The 17,513-nt window shown below is 50.7% G+C and overlaps 1 protein-coding gene across 1 annotated transcript in view; it reads left to right on the top strand.

Annotated features, from left to right (window-relative positions):
• Positions 1 to 17,513, top strand: part of PRKCA (protein kinase C alpha) — a 390,496-nt gene that overhangs the window by 258,081 nt on the left and 114,902 nt on the right. Inside the window, exon 4 of the mRNA XM_075562118.1 lies at positions 16,381 to 16,492. Within this exon, the coding sequence (XP_075418233.1) occupies positions 16,381 to 16,492 (112 nt within the window). The remainder of the gene's footprint in view (positions 1 to 16,380; positions 16,493 to 17,513) is intronic.

The raw sequence follows: 17,513 nt of genomic DNA, 5'->3' as shown, positions 1-17,513 counted from the left end.
ACAAACGAACATGTGAACAAGACCATTGAAAATTAATAGGTGACTGAGATACACAGTTCCTATTTTACTGTAAGCTGCATTTAAAAAAAATGAGGACGTCATCAAAAAAAAGACCATTGACCCTCAGGAAATACATATTTCTTCATGTGTCTCAGAGGCAGTTGCTGCCTAGAAACTATTTCCTGGGAGTAGCAATTGAGCTGCATAAGGCGGGCATTGGCGATACACAGATACAGAAGCACCCCTGTCCCTTTGGCTCGGACACCACAGAGACAGGGTCACAACTCCGCTGCCGCCTCTGTGCTTGGGTTTAATCAGCTGAACAAAACTGCCTGCTGCTGGAGAACCTTCCAGCATCCCAGTGAGATGTGGAAATTAGCCCTTTTACCAACGATGCCACAAATGTTCGAGTCCATGACAAATTCCAGGGCAGCCTCCCAGTCCAGTGCGTCACTAGGGCTGTGGGGGCTGCAGATCATCACACAGGGTGACGCCGCAAGGACCAGCGATACGAGGTCCGTGCTGAAACCTAGTTCAGCAGAAAGTTATGATTTTTACAAAAATATCCCCGTAGTTAGCTGTCACAACAAGAATTTTGTCAGCCCAGCTTACGGGTAGCAGTGTGCCTGTAATGCTGAAACTCGGTGCTAATTTACGTTTTTGAATCTTCTGGTGAGCTGCCATCATTCTACCCAATTGCCATGACGCCTCGGAGCACCTCTGGGAGCTCGGGCTGGTGTGTTCATTGCAACCGTTGTTCTTGTCGTCGCCAGATTTGGCCAAGCTTTCGGGTGCTTGAGCTACAATATTGTGGACACTAGCATTTGTGAACTTCTATCAAAAACTTTTTGAAGCATGAAGTAGTAATGAAAGGGAACCCCCCACCCACTGCCAGCCGGTCGTTTTGACGGACAGAAACTCAGGTTTCCCAGGCTGTCAATCTGTATGGGAGCAGACTTCTTTCCTCCACGAGCTGTTTGTAGGTTTGAAACACTGACCATGCAGTTCGGACCAAGTGCTCAACCATTGGGCTACTAGGCTCCTGACACCAAGCTCTGCGTGTGATCACATTTCCTACAACTCTACACACCTACGAGGAGCCCCGGGGGCACAGTGGGTTAGGTGCTGGGATGCTAATTGCAAGGTCATTGGTTCAAACCCACTGGCTGCTTCGAAGGAGAAAGTTGAGGCTGTGTGTTCCTAGAAAGAGTTACGGTCACAGAAACCGTAAAGAGAAGCCCTGTTCTGTCTCATAGGGCAGCTCTGAGTTGGAATTGACCAGCTAATACCTGACAACAATAACAATGCACATGCCTAAGGTCTACTGACTAGCCTTATACCCAAGTCCATCTCTGGGACTTGCTAATGGCCATGGCCTTGTGAGACCTCACTGTTGGGAAGCTGGGTGCACCGTCCGGCAAGCTCTCTACACTGTGGGTACCCATACAATTTGTGAGTCTGAAATTAGCCCTAAATCAAAATGTTGGAAAGAAATACAATCTTTCCTAAATGGGAGGTTTTCCTGAAAGGATTGCCATTGGCCGGACTCTCAAGCCAGCTCCACTAAGCCGCATGCCTCATTGATCGGGCACAGACCACGGTGCTTGGGTTCCCTTGGAGGGGTCAATACAGAAGTAGGGAAAAAAGAAAAACAGTCATTTATCCTAGACACAAACTCCCACCGACTCCCCAGTAAAGAAACAGGATGGATGCGCGCATCTGTGGGAGACGGTGGAATTGTCTTTCACCATTTGCTGAAGGAGATCGTCACTCCCGCCCACTGCCAAATGACCGGTAACCCCTCCTTTGAAGGCAGAACCCCTCACCCGGGTCAGCCGTGAACCTGCGACCCGCTTTGCTCGGCGTGAAGCCGACCACACACACTCACGCCACTTTTCCAGGGATCACTCAGGCAGCTCTGCCTCTTGGTTTGGCTTTGTTTCTCTCTCTCTGCCTGGAGAATAAAACCAGTTGGCATCCAGTGGCATAGGGGGTTACACTTTGGACTGCTAACCCAGATGTCAGCAGTTTGAAACCACCAGCCATTCTGAAGAAGGGTGAGGCATCCCACTAAAGATTAACAGCCTTGGAAACCCACAGGGGCAGTTAGTTCTACCCTGTCCTCCTCTAGGGTTTCTCTGAGCCTGAATCAACCTTGGGATTGGCAGCCTAACTCGTAACCCATGATGCCACTGCTGTGGGTTGGCAGCGACTCAATGACAGAGAGTCAAGTCGAGTTGACTTCTACAAAGGGCTTCAGAAAGTTCATGGAAAAGTGGAATTAACAGATAATGGGATTTTCCCACTCACTGTTGGAACCCCCGCGACTCACACGGGTAGCCTTCTTTGTGTATGGGACCATCCTCATAGCTTTCCTGACCTGTTCCTCCCCTGTTTGACGTGCACACACGGCTCCTCCGTTCCTGTCTGGTCTGCAGAGGTGTGGCTGCCCATTTGATCCGATGCAGAAAGTCCTTAAAGAGCCCGGCGCTCAAAGCTCCTGGCTGCACTGCGGTGCTGTTTGTTTCATGAAGAATTCCAGGGGGGTGTTTGGTTTAAGACCGAGAGAGTATTTCATCTTCTGATGAATAGTGGTTTGTCGTTTGAATATTTACGACATGTTAAACATTTTCTTTTGATAGCAGAATTTCTTACTAAGCCATCTGAGATGCGTTTGGAATCTGGAAGTTGTTCGTTTGATGGAGCAGGAATCTGGCTTAGGTGGATCGCTACAGATGACGACAAGGTGCAAACCTGGTTACAAAAGACGACACTGGTTCTGACCGGGGTGTTTGTTAAGACGTAAAGTTGGACCTGGTTGGTAATTCCTAATATCTGTGTCACAGTCTCCTACGATGCATTCTCCCTAGGAGATTGCTGAGGAAGCGGCAAACAAAGCTAGGGTTTTTATTTAAAACACACACACCAAACCCAAATCCCAATGCTATGTAGTCGATTCCAACACCTGAGGACCCCATAGGGCAGAGAACAATTGCCCCTAAGGGTTTCAGTCTTTACAGACACAGACTCCCACATCTTTCTCCTGCAGTGCAGTTGGTGGGTTCGAACCACCAACCTTTCTGTTAGCAGCCCAATGTTTAGCCCACCGTGCAACTGGTGTTCCTCGTGCTTTCATTACAAGTGACCAAATAGACCCCGTGGCCATCAAGTCAGTCCCAACTCACTGCATTGCAGGGGTGTCAGAGCAGAACTACGCTCCATAGTGTTTGCAATGACTCTTGTTTCAAGAACTGGTTGCCAGACATTTCTTCTGTGGCGCCTCTGGGCGGGCTGAGAACTCCCACCTTTCGGTAGTAGCCCAGTGCATTCACTGTTTGCACCCCTCAGGGGCTCCATCAGAAATTGACAGCGTGCCCTCCTTCTTCCTGTAAGCTCTCCCTTTAATCCTGAACTAGCCGAAATAGAACCAAGTACCTTCAGCCTCGGTCTCGCGGTCATTTGAATGACGTTGCTGAAATAGGAATTCATTTGTACTTGGCTGTTTTCTTTTTAACCTTAAATATTTTTAGCTACTGTTAAACACTGATTTCGCCAACAGTTTTAAATCTAATTTCTCCACCACCGCCCTACCCTCCATGGTCCCCAGAGGCAATTTACAAAGATCTATTTAGAGAAAAGCTGTATGATTGTCCTATGTGCAGGCCTCCTCTGTGTTCCTGTGTTTAACATAAATGTCATTATGGTTTATGCTTCCCTCTGTGGCTCGCTTTCTTTCATTAGCCGATGCGCCTCAGCAGTGTGTCCGTGCAGGGACAGGGAGCTCTGGCTCAGTTGATTTAGCTTCTGCAGAGCGTGCCCATGGTTCCAGCTCAGTACTGTTTATTTAGCTCTTATCTCACTGGCGGTGATGGAGCTGCATTTTTTTCCTAAGCCGTTTGTTGCTTCACATGTAATGGTTACCTCTTGCATAGCTGAGCAGAGGACTCATGAGAATTCTGCTACTAGCAAAGACAGGTTCGACCTGCCAGCCAGATGGGAAAGATGAATCAAACAGGGTTTGCATCACAGATCAAAAATCACCTGTCACCAGGAACAGAAATGTGTTCGCTCGTGGAAGGAAGAGACAGCAGCCACTTAAACCAGCGTGGTTAAAGATGAACTCCGGTCCCGAGGCCCCAGAGCAGGGGCCAGCTGAGATGGCATCCAGAGAGGGGCTAGAAGAACCCTGCTGAACCCCCCCCCCCACTGCCATCAAGTCGATTCTGACTCACAGCGACCCTGTGTAGTGTTTCTGAAGCTGTATGTCTTTATGAGGCAGACATCTTTTTCCTGGGAAGTGCCTGGTGGTTTTGAACTGCCAGCCTTGTAGTTAGCAGTCCAAAGGGTACCCAACACCAGGGCGCCTGATGAGAACCTTACTTCTTAACACCAGTGAGTCAATTCTGAGTCACAGCGCCCCTGCAGGACAGAGCAGAACTGCCCCTGTGGATTTCCGAGACTGTAACTCTTCACAGGCCTCAGCCTCACCTTGAGGTGGGCGCATTCAGTGGGTTCCAGTGCTTGGAGAGCTCACCCATGTCAGAGTAGAACTGTGCCCCGGGGCATCCTCAATGGCTGATGTTCTAGAAGCAAACAGACAGACCTTTATTCCAAGGTACCTCTGGATGCACTCAAATCTCCAGCCATTCAGGTAGCAGCTGATCCCACTAACCGTGGACACCACCAGGCGCATGCCATACGTGATGCTCCTGGAGGAATAATTGCAGGGATTCTCCACCCCACCCCCCAATCCAGTCACAGGAATCATCCTGAGATCTGGCTTTGACACTGCACTCAGGTAAATGAAAATGTTTAAAACTAGTGGGGGCGGAGGGTAATCATAGAGCTAAAAACACAGGAACAGACAACAAAAAGACTGTTTTTGGAGGATTTTAAGATCACAGGGCCGATGCTGGGTTCACCCTAGGAGTAGCAGTGTTTTGGTGTTGCTTGTGCAGTCAGCATGTGGGTGACATTTAGACCTGAGCCGGGCGCACAAGCCGGAGTTATGAGAGCACATCAGATGAAGTGGAAGCTATGTCAGGAATGTGCCTTGGTATTTAGAGGAAGCTGCTCGAAAGAGCTACACTGCTCTGGGAGCTGGAGGAAGCCATACCCCTAGGACTGCTCTGCTCAAAGCAGTTTACTTCATAACTTTCAGAGCCTGGCCCAGTGACAAGGTCCGGTCCCTCCGAGAAGCCTGTGGGGCATTTTGGTGGTGGTAGTGCCTGCTGTCCAGTGGGTTCCTACTCCCTGTGACCTCTTGTGGCAGAGCAGGACTGCCCCTAAGGGGGAGATGGACACAGTGGCTGCAGCCATGGGCTCTAAGATGAGACCAATTGTGAGGAAGGATGGCGCAGGATGGGCAGGGGTTGTCCTGTCGTACATAGATAGGGTTGCTATGGGTTGCAACCGGAAAACACCAACACTTTTTACAGAAGTGTGAGATCCAGCCTCACGTCTGGATGGGTCCTAAGGGGCAGTTGTAAAATTGAAGGGCAGAAATTAAGAGACAGACAAAAGTTATTGGGGTGCTCGCCTCCTCCATGATTTCAGGAACCAGGTCTGAACAGAGAGAGATTGTATTCTCAACATCAATTTATACATAAGCCCCTGTAATTACAGCTAACTACAAACATAACAAAGTGGGCTGTGCCCTGACCCTAAAGGTCCCTCAGTCCATTGGGGGAGTAACCTAACACCAGTGCTGGGAGCAGGTGATGGGGAATGACAGTCCCCTGAGCAGGGGACTTGTCTGCTCCTATAGATGAAGCTCCCAGCCAGATAGCAATCAGCCACATGCTTGTCAGAGGTAGTTTGTTTGTTTTTAACATTTTATTAGGGGCTCATACAACTCTTATCACAATCCATAGTTTTAAGGCAGCACTATTGGAGGATATTGTGGGGGTCAATCTTGGTTATGAGAATGTGATTGGGACTCATCTCTAGCCCACACGTGTGAAGGCCTTCCACCCAGAATCTCCCTCCACTGAGAACCTGGCCTGCCAGGCTTCTTAAAATATGAGAATAAAGAATTCCTCTCCATACACTCTCTTCCCAGTTCTGTTTCCCACACGGAAGCACCTTGCCAGGTCTTTTCTACTGTGAGTCACTTGTAGGTTTTAAACACCCACCTTTCGGTTAGCAGCCAGGGGCTTCACCAGGATGCCTCGGAGGCCTTCCAGTGCGGGTGGGAATGAAAGCCAGGGCCACCTCCCGCCAAAAGCCGCCTCTCGTTTTGCTCCTCAAAAGAAGAAGGGCAGGTGAAGTGGTGCCCGTGAACATGAATATGAACCTGCTCACAGAGCATCGCCAATGCCTGCTTCCTTCCCCACCCCCCATGCCATGGTGTTAGCTCCTGCAGAGGCGCCCCTCAACGCCCGTTGCCAAATTACAAGCTTCACTTCACACCTGGCTAGGCAAGTCCTCCCACATGGTGGTAGTTCACATTTAAAGCCCAGTCTGTGCCCCAGGACTCCTCAGCTCCCCCTGGCAGAGATTACAGGTGATGGCATGGCAGTGCTGCAGGTGACGAGGACCTCTGGGAGAAGGCGAGGGGCTTCCCGGGGAAGCCTCACCTGCTGTCTTGTGAAGCCAAGGCACGAGAAACACGAGAAATACACGCTCTCCATAGAACTCCAACTATGTGTGTGTTTTTTTCTTTCTGTATCACAGAAGAAGCCTCGAGTTGGATGTGTGGGTTAGGCAGACTTCCTTTGTGTCTTAGTCAGAAATTTCCTCTACCTCCCCAGTCCCGTGCATGACAGGAGCGTCTAGGCTGCCTGCTCCTCCTTTCATGACAATTATCATGTCAGGCAGGCATGTGACACATGCGTCACTTAATGAGAGGCTGCCAGCGCCCAGAGGGAGGGAGCTGGGGCTGATTGCCTCGTGAGACTCTCCCTGCTTGGTAGTGGTGAGGACCTGGTGTCCGCCTGACTTCCTCTGGGGCACTTTGAGGACAGCCAGACTTACAGACCCTATTCAGACATGCCCAGTCCTACTGCACTTCACAGAGGCGGCGAGTTTTCGTTATGTTTTTACAAATTGAAGGCTTGAAGCAACCCTGCCTCCAGGAAGCCTCTCGGCCACAATAGCAGGTGCTCACTCTGTGTCCTTCGGTCCCACGTTGGTCATCCATCTTCACCCAGGATCGTTTCTCACACACTGAACATGCTAGAGCCAGACAGGGAAGGTCAGGCCCACAGGCTGTAAAAGACCCCTGAAATCAATAGCCGCTCCCCTCACAGGCCTCCCCAAAGAGCAGCGGTCGAGCCATCACATTAAAGGCCAGTGAATGGAATGCTTGACCAGTCTGGCCCCCGGAAGGACATTGTAAATATCCAAATGGCCCTTGGCAGATAAAAGGGCCCCCACCCTAGGGGCTAGAGTCTAGAGTCAGCATCGCTTTAGGACAGCGGCCTGAACCAAACCCACAGCACCGTGGGGGCCTGCCTGTTGTGTGAGGTCTAAGCATGTACCATCCTCAGTGACTAAAGTCTTCTTTTTTTAATTGCAGTGTGTATGTGGGAGAGTTCAGAAAGTTTGGATTGAAAAGATAATGGGATTTTTCCGTGGACTTTTTTTTAAACATTTTATTAGGGGCTCATACAACTCTTATCACAATCCATGCATATACATTACATCAATTGTATAAAGCACATCTGTACATTCTTTGCCCTAATCATTTTCTTTTTTTACATTTTATTAGGGGCTCATACAACTCTTCTCATAATCCACACATATACTTACATCAATTGTATAAAGCACATCCATACATTCTTTGCCCTAATCACTCTCAAAGCATTTGCTCTCCACTTAAGCCCTCTGCATCAGGTCCTCTTTTTTTCCCCTCCCTCCCCGCTCCCCCCTCCCTCATGAGCCCTTGATAATCCACAGATTGTTATTTTGTCATATCTTGCCCTATCCAGAGTCTCCCTCCCCCCACTTCTCTGCCGTCCATCTCCCAGGGAGGAGGTCACATGTGGATCCTTGTAATCAGTTCCCCCTTTCCAACCCACTCACCCTGTACTCTCCCAGCATCGCCCCTCACACCCCTGGTCCTGAAGGTATCGTCCACCCTGGATTCCCTGTGCCTACAGCTCCCATATGCACCAGTGTACAACCTCTGCCCTATCCAGCCGTGGACTTTTTTAAAGACCATTTCATTGGAGGCTCTTGCAGCTCTTATGACAATCCTTACATTCATTGTATTGAGTGCAGTTGTTGACTTCTTGAAGCTCCCTCGCCTGTGTAACAAAACCTTCGCCATGTCAGCATTTCCCCACACGTGCACGTCAGCTCTTCTCTGTGCTGACAGGGTCCCTGTGAGCTGGCGCCAACCCCGTGGCGGCAAAGGTCGTTGTTTTAACGTTCTCTGGCATCTTCTGGACTGGGCTAGTGCTGCAGCGAGCGCGGACGCGCGATGGCTTCCATCTTTCACAGTTCCTTTCACATCTGCTGATCGCAGGGCCGCCATGCACGTGGCAGGATGACTTCAGGAGCTGCCGTAACTCCTGTCTGCCCGCAGGGAGGGGTACAGTCCCAAAGGAGCCCTTCTGGCTTCCCCTTGGTGCTTTGGTCTCCAGGAAGCTCAGGCCCCAGGTGGATGCATCACCCATAGGCCTCATCTTTGGTGCTGGTGAACTCACCAATGTGCTTCCTGGCCCCCCTCCCCTCTCTTTTTAAACTGCCACGTGTCTTTCTGCATGTGTGGGAGAGCCGGAGAGATAACTAGAGGGATGTAGAAGGAGAGATAAGAGTCACGATCATCATAAGTGGCAGGGTGTAATAAGCTTTATAAAAAAGGAGACGTCGGACAGTGTAAGACATGATGAAATAATAATTATAAATTATCAAGGGTTCGGGAGGGAGGGGAAAAATGAGGAGCTGATACCAAGGGCTCAAGTAGACAGCAAATATTTTGAGAATGATGATGGCAACAAAAATACAAATGTGCTTGACACAATGGATGGATGGATGGATGGATGGATGGATGGATGGATGGATGGATGGATGGATTGTGATAAGAGTTGTATAAACCCCCAATAAAATGATTTTTAAAAAGAAATGAAAGGCTGGAAGTTCAACGGCGGGAAAAACTGTATCTGGTCCCAACATCTGGAGAGGCTTCCTGGAGGAGCAGGCAGCCTTGATACGGCCTCTCTGGTAGTTTCAGCAAATGGGACTTGGGACAGGATGGTTATGCAAGGTGGGGGGGGCAGGCACGGAGCCAAAGCAGAAGCTGAGGGAAGGGGAGCTGGGGTGCTGCCTGGGGACCTCCTGTTGGGAGGGCTGCATGAGCAGGTTCTTAATGTAAGAAAGAATCCCGGGGCCCCGTCCAGAACTCATTGCTCCCCCAGCCTGAGGGAAGGGAACTTTAACTCGAGGACCCCTGACCACACAGCCTGCACTGGGCACCCCAGCACGCCGCGTCTATACGTCATGAAATCCACCCTGGAGCCAGCCGGGAACACCGCCCACCTTAGTGCTGTGTTCCTAGTATCCCTGGAAGCCCACCCTCACGCACCTCTGACCCCAATGACTCCTAGCTGGTGCTACCCCTTGGGTGAGGCCCCCATCAGCCTGTGTCTCAAAAGGATGGCGTTTGGGAAAGCTGGTCAGAACAGCTGGGAGAGAGCAGGTATTTCCTTTTCATCAGAGAAACACATTCTGGTTCTATTTCCAGACACACCTTTCGGCTCATCTTCCCATGACCCTTACCAGGAGTAGCCGGTGGGCTTTGTGTTTACTGAACAGGCAAGGGCTGTTCCCAGTTGGTGCTGTTCTTCCGGTTCTCAGTATCTCCCCAGCAAATAGTTACATAACCGTCCCTTCTGCACACAGTGTGGGTGATTCACAAATGACACTGGCATTGCTTGCATTGGCATTACGCATGTAAAGTCTGGTGAGGGCCTAGGTGCGTGGCTCAGCTCACAGGATGGTGCTGCTCGGTGTCCTGGTTTCGTACGTGTGCTGGGGGATGAAAGGTGTTACCCCTGGAGACGGCTGCTGCGAGCAGATCAAGAGCACTTCCAAGCCATTTTGGCAATACCTTGTGAGGCACAAGTCAGGTTACAGTCAAACGTTTTAAAATTCAAAAGAAAGGGAATCCACAGCATCCCCTCGTCCTAAACTTTGATTTTAGCAGCAGCTTCTCTGCCTGCCTGCTTCTGCTCCTACCCTGGAACCTCCTGACCCTGTACAGTTCCATATAGAAACATCCATCCAAGCCAACACCCTTGTGCCCCTGATGGAGGATCCAAGCCCCAGAGAAGGAAGGCGAGGGGCCCGGGCTGTGTCAGCTCGTTGGTGGTAGTGGAAATAGAGAAAGCCAGCAGCGTTTCACTGTAAGTTGCCCTCCATCAATCCTGGTAAACCACAGCTCTTCAGTGCCTCGTCAGACAAGGTGAGACTAATTAGACTGGAAAAGAGTTACCTTGCTCCCAAGTGCCCCTTGTGTGGCACAGGCGATGGCTTCGTCCATAGGGCCCAGACAGTGGCTGCGCCTGCGGTGGCAGGTCTCCAGCCAGAAGCCTGGGAAGGGAAGGCCAGGCCTGGCACACAGTGGACAGGGACGCAGGAATCGACTACAGCAAGCCTCCCTGCTTTCTGGGCCTCTGTTCTCACCACCACCTCTGTTCTGAGCAGTTGTGTAGCTTACCCAGCCCATTCAGACCCAGGTCACTGCCAGGTCTTTGGGAAACGGGCTCCGTGGAGCTCACATCCTCCTCCTCCTCCTCACTTAGCGACAATCCAGTCAGTATCTGACGGTTCTGCGAATTCACATTGCAAATGCTAAAGTGTAAGGCGAGGGTAACAATGGCTGTTGGTTACGTGTCACCTTGCCTGGGTCCTGATTCCAAGTGGTTTGGCAGTTAGGTAATGATATCATTTGGCGGTTGTGTAGAGCTATCATTTGGCGGTTGTGTAATTTTCACGTAATACCAATTTTTCACCATGAGCTGGTTTCTGGGGCCTCCCCATGTCGCTATGTGAGGAGCGCTGTCAGAATAATCTCCTCTTGACTTTGTTTAAGGGGCTTCCATTGCACAGCCTGTTCTGATCAGGACTTCAGACCAGTTTGGTCCAGTTTGACCGCCTGCTGAGAATTTGCATGTCCACGTCAAATCTGCTGAATCGAAAGCTACAGATTCACAAACTCCCTGGGTAGACATCGAATCCCCTGGGGATCTCAGCATGTAGATTCTAATCCAGTATGTCTAGAGGTTGCTGTGAGTCAGTCTTCCCTCCTTGGCAGTTAGGAATTTTGTTGTTGTTTATTTGTTTGTTTGTTTTGAGTGATTGTTGGAAATGCAAAATCTCAGTGAGGAGTTAAACCACAGTGGACCATTTTGAAGCCCTGGTTTCTATGTTCCCCAAGTAGAGTCACCCCAGTTTGGTCCACACAGCACTGGTGCTATCGTACCCTGTTCTAGAAGTAAGGCCACCTGCATGTTAAGAGGTGGCAAGACAGCTCAGCGGGCAGGTCTCTAGGATGCTAACATGGGTGCCCAAATGCTAGTAAGGATGTGATCTTGGGGTTTGTGAAGCTCCTGCTCACACCTGATGGTCAATCAATAGGTCATGCTGTTTGTTGTCCCTGTGGCTGCTACCATGGACATGACCATAGGCTGCTCAGGGATGTAGACTGTGAAGGACTCCAAGGCTTGGTCCAACTCTGGACTTTTTTGCAGGTGTTGGAAGACGCTTCTCTTTCTTTCTGTCCCTTCAGAAGATGACATATGGGGGGTTAGGTAAGGTGGACATTTTCCTGCTAAATGAAGCTAGTTGCCTGAATGCCATGTCCAGGGAGAGCAGGATGACAGCAGCTGGTTGGCAGGACGGCCGCTGGGAGACTCCTTGCACGTGGCACTTTCAGAGGGCTCTGCAGTAGCTCCCGTGCTTTATTGATTGAGCTTGGTTGCTGATGTCTCTGCAGGGGACCTGGCTGCGTCCTCCCCGCACCCCAACCCCAGCATCCACCTTGCTCTCCACATTGTAGGACACAACCTTCACTCTCAGCATGGGGGCCGCTTCTTGGTCCTGCCCCTGGCCTGTCCCGGGACATGGGGAAACTTGGTGAGCTTCTTTAATGATAGAAATCCAAGCTCATTCTTCAGACCATGTTCACAGCTGCTATTTGCTGGGGTGTGAGATAAGGGGGACTCTCCCAAGGTGCTAACATTTCATGCCTCAAGAGACATTCAGGTGAATGTCTTTCTTAAGAATATTGCATCATTGACACATATATGCACCTAGTACCTATTAGGCACTTACGTGCCTTCTGACACAGGTGGTTCTGTTTTCTAGCATGCCTGCCATCTTTACGACCCTCTGTTGGCACCCTGGTGGTGTAGTGGGCTACCAATTGGGCTGATAACCACAAGGTCAGCAGTTCAAACGTCGAGCACTCCGTAGGAGAGTGATTAGGCTTCTGCTCCTGAACAGCCTTGGAAACTCACAGGGTTTCTGCCTTTTGGGGTTGCTATGAGTTGGAATCGACTTGGCAGAAGTGAGTGAGTGGGGTTGGTAGGGCTCTTGAAAGCACAGCCCATTAGATCCACCACTCCCCTCCTCAAGTCTCCGATTCAGTTGGTGTGTTAGGCAGGGTTGACTAGAGATACAAATCCAGGGACCTTCATATATGTACAAGAAAGCGCTTTCTATCAAAGAGTAGCTCTATATTAAGAAAACATCCCAGCCTTGTCCAGATCAAGTCCGTAAGTCTGATATTAGCCCTTAAGTCCAATACTAGTCCACAGCTCCCTCTTCAGACTCACGCAGCACATGCAATGATGTGAAGTGCAGAAAGATCACAGGCTGGCAGATGCAAAGTCTTGTGGACTCGGTGGCGGTGGAAGCATCTCAGCACTGGCACGGGTCTCTAGGTGGCACCGCCAACTCTCTGAGTGTGTCTCCTCAATAGGAAGGTGAAGCAGAGAGAGACCCTGTGTGGCCCGCCTTCCAGGAAAAAGAGGAAGTGCCCAGAATGCTCACGTGAAAGCCATACCCACAAGCAAGCATCATAAGGCTGTGGCCTGATTGGCAGGCCAGACTCCACCCCTTCACTCTTAATACCCTCAAGTTGACACGAGATTATGTAACTCCCACAGTTGGTGTAGGGAGGGGCCAGATGATGCTGATGCCACTGCTGTCTATGGATCATACTCTGGAAAACACTGTTCTAATGCAGAAATGAGGGCGCGCTGGTGGCATCGTGGGCTGAGCATTGGGATGTCCACTGCAAGGTCAGCAGAAGGACCCCACCAGCTGCCCCACAGAAGGAAGATTGAAGCTGCCGGCTCCCATACAGATTCACAGTCTCCGATCCTCTGCTACGGCACAGTTCTAGTCTGCCCTGTAGAGTGGATATGAGTCGGAATCAACTTGACAACTGTGGGTCATGCAGGGATTCGGACTGCAGGTGGCACAAAGGGTAAAGCACTCGGCTGCTGATTGAAAAAGTTGTTAGTTTTGACCCACTTGGGGCTTCATGGAATAAAGGCCTGAGGAGATGCTTCCATGAAGACTACACCCAAGAAAACACTGTGGCCGGGAGGAGGTGCAATCCACAGCACAGACCTGGTCCACTTCCTTTGAAGCAGGCCAGGTGGTAAATATTTCCAGCTGACCCTCTGATGGTGCCTTAGGTTATGCATTGGGCTGGTAACCACAAAGTCAGAGGTTCAAAACCACCAAGCTACTCCGCAGGAGAAAGATGGGCTTTCTACTCCTGTCAAGAGCTGCCGTCTCAGAAACCCACAGGGGCGGTTCTGCCCTGTCCTCAGTGTGGCTAGGAGTCAGCATTGGCTGTGAATTTGGTTTCTGGTTTTGGTGGTCCCAACAGTCTCTGTCCCTACAATTCTGCCGTGACCAGCGTGTATATGAATGAGCATGTACACTCGTGTGTTCCAATAAAAACTTTACCAAACAACAGGATTTTAAAACAACAGAAGCACTTTTATTTTCAAAGCAAAAAGCCTTAGGAGAGGCCCTCATCCTGGATGGAAACATTGTTGCAGGCTCTTGTTGGTAACCACCGTCCTACTTAGGAAGCCCATCAGCCTGCCTGTATGAAGGTCAGAGAGGAATTCCCAAGACGGAACCCAGCCACACCTTGGAGCTCAATCTGACGACTCCCAGTCCCCCCTACATAGGGTTTCCCAGGCTGTACACCAGTGGTTCTCAACCTGTGGGTCACGACCCCTTTAGGGGATCGAACAACCCTTTCACAGGGGTTGCCTGATTCATAACAGTAGCAAAAAGACATTGAGGAAGTAGCAATGAAAATTTATGGTTGGGGGTCGCCACCACACGAGGAGCTGTATGAAACGGTTGCAGCATTAGGAAGGTTGAGAACCCCTGCTGTAGATCTTTATGGGAGCAGAAACCTCATCTTTCCCCCTGAAGAGTGGCTCGTAGGTTTGAACTAACAGCCTTGAGGCTAGCAACCCAACATCTAACGCACAGGACCCCTAGGGATAGTCATTATACATTGAAAAATAAAGGGAAATGTTAACCTTTATCAAAACTGGCTGATCTGGACACGCATGTTTGGGGTGATATGTTAATGTTTTTCTGCATGATGAGATAGTCTAAAAATGTTAGATCTGTTTAACATTTAAAAAGCATTGTTCGGTGCTGGCAAATTCTGGTGCGTCGTGACCCCGTGCGCGACAGAGTGAGACATTGCCGCTCCTGCGCCGGCCCCACTGTTAGGTGTGAGCCCACGGCGGCCCGTCCATCTCATGGAGGGCTTTCATTGTTCCCCCACACGTGGTGTTCTTCTCCAAGGGCTGGGCCCCTTGAGATGAACATGTCCAACTACGGGAGACTAAGTCTCACCACCCTCTCTTCCTGAGAACTTTGAGCTGTGCTTCTTCCAGGACAAATTCGCTTGTTCTCCTGACAGCCCATAAGTCTGGCAGTCCGACCCCATAATTCAAATGCATTCGTTCTTCCTCAGACTTCCTTATTCATTGTCGGATGGTCACCTGCCCAGGAGGAGCTTGAAAATGGCCTGGGTTGTGCCAGGTGCACCTGAGTCTTCAGGGTCGCACCCTCGCTCTTCTCCTGCAGTGGGTTTGAAAGGTGGTCAGCCTATTTCGCTGGTGTCTTGGGAACTTTAGGTTTTCAAGTCTAACGTCAATCAAAACCGAATTACCAGACAGCGTCAAGATGACCTTTAAGACACCCTTGCATCTCGGGACCTAGGGCCTTAGAAGGCAAATATAAAGCTGTCCTTTAAGTTGCGTAGCATTCTGGATCCTGAAGCAAGGTCCATTTGGGATCAGGGCAAGGGGATGGGGAACTGAATTGGATCCTGGGTTGATGCGTCCATTTGCCAACAAGCACTCACTGCCGTTGAGTCTCTTCTGGCTCATTGTCCGACAGGACAGATCAGAACTGCCAAGGGGGTTTCTGAAACTTCACCTCTTTAATGGAGCAGACGGCCTCCTCGCTCCCCTTCAGAGTAGCTAGTGAGTTCAGAGTAGCAACTCGGTGAGCAGCTCACTACGTCACCAGGGCTCCTTCTGCTCCATCCAGTAGGTGCATCGAAAGGAGTCTTGGTGGCAGTTAAGTATTTGGCTGCTACCAAAAGGTCGGTCATTCAAACCCAGCTTCTGGGGAGAAAAGACCTAGGGATCCACTCTATGGAGACCGCAGCCCTGGAAGTGCTGTGACCCTTCTCCACCGTCCTGTGAGATTTCTGCGAGTCAGAGTCCCCTCGGTGGCCCAACAGCAGGGCAGCCGAATCCAGCTGCCTGCAGCCCCCAGTATAGACTAGACGCCATCAGAGGGAGCCCTGGTTACACGTCAGACCGCCTAGCCTCAAGTTCAAGCCTCTGCACAGAAGAAAGATGGGGCTGTCTGCTTTCATAAAGATCTTTAGCTTTGAACACCCACAGGGGCAGCTCTGCTCTGTCCTGGGTCTCCGTGAGTCGGAATCGATTTGGTAGCGGTACATTGGCCGTGGTGTGCATGTGAGACTCAGGGGCACTGTGCCCCGTTCACCCTGTGGTTGTGACTTCTGATCATCGCCAGCAGAGGCCATGCAATTCGGCTCCACAAGCACCCCCGATTCTGTACCCACTCAGCCCTGCAGCTTACCGCCATGTTGGAGTCTGGCGGTCTGGCTACCGAGAGGGCTGGGCCTTGGGCTTGCCCTGCAAGGCTTTGATGACTGTGGATCCAACCGTGGTAGCTCGGGCGGAAACCCTGGTGTGAGCATGTTGGGGGAGGGGAAATGTGGGTCTCTGTCACGAGGTGTGGCAGAAAGTGGCCGCCACCCCCACCCCTGACATGGGGATGGAGCGTGGTAGGGCCAGAGGTGAGCAGCGTGGAAAAGCATGGCTCATGGGCTTCCTCTCCCCGCAGGACCCGCGGAGCAAGCACAAGTTTAAAATCCACACTTACGGAAGCCCCACCTTTTGTGATCACTGCGGCTCGTTGCTGTATGGACTCATCCACCAAGGCATGAAATGTGACAGTAAGTGAGTTTTCTTCTCCGGTCGGCGGGGGGGCTCGGGAGCTTGTCTACACCCGCTTATCCCTAAAGCGCCCTCGTGCAAGCAAGACCCTCCTCGAGAGGCGTGGAACCCTTCCACCCTCGGCATTCTGGTTTATTAAATGATTCCATTGCTTAATTATGAGGTCCCCCCCCCAAATGGTACCTAAATATAAATGGAGTTGCGCTGTCACTGTGTGTGTGTGTGTGTGTGTGTGTGTGTGTGTGTGTTAGAAATCTTCCACAAAAGATTTTAGATTCTAGGCGAGTGGAACCACACCCCCGAGTGAGGGAGCAAGTCCCTTCCTTGAGCGATGAAAGACTCCCGCCTCCAGATTTCCACATTTGGCTTCAGAATGTGCCAAGCCACCACAGCCATTATCTCCCGGTGCCGCTAATTAGTGGGTGGACGGTGGAAAAATCCAGAAGGCACCCCTGCGAACTGAAACCAACACGAACATAAAAGCCAGGAGCTCTTGGTACTGAAGGTTCCCCTCCTGCGTGTTTGCAGAGAGCGAAGCATTATTTTGGTCTTTGTTGAGAGAGAGACCTCTGAAGACCCTCGGGGCAAGACCTGTATGTTCCACCCTCCTCTTGTGTCATATGTGTGCATGTGCTTATGTGTACGTGTGTGTGCATGTCCTCATCACATACCAAGGGGAGAGAAAACAGCATGTACTCCGCTCAGATGGCTTCGAAACTATGATTCCCCAGGCTGTTCATTTAAATAAAAGTGTCAGCTTTGGGGACATGAAAAGGTAATTGCTAACCCAGCTTGTGTCCCTTCCTTACTAGACGGGGAAGAGATGGAAATGTCACCATAGTGCCATTCTGGATTGGCTACCATGACAGCAAAAATCTTTATGCCTGTTTCCTCCATGGAGCCAATGTAGTACACACACACACACCACCACCACCCCCAAGCTGTAGGAAAGCTTAGGCAAGTGGGTCCCCAACTCCTGTGGGCCCCAACACACAGTGTCACAAACCGCTGCTCCCTCCT

The sequence above is a fragment of the Tenrec ecaudatus genome, chromosome 10 (genome assembly GCF_050624435.1).
Source record: "Tenrec ecaudatus isolate mTenEca1 chromosome 10, mTenEca1.hap1, whole genome shotgun sequence".
In the NCBI taxonomy this organism is placed as follows: Eukaryota; Metazoa; Chordata; class Mammalia; order Afrosoricida; family Tenrecidae; genus Tenrec; species Tenrec ecaudatus.
Note: the sequence above shows the minus strand (reverse complement) of the source record. Positions and strands in the feature narration are given on the sequence as shown.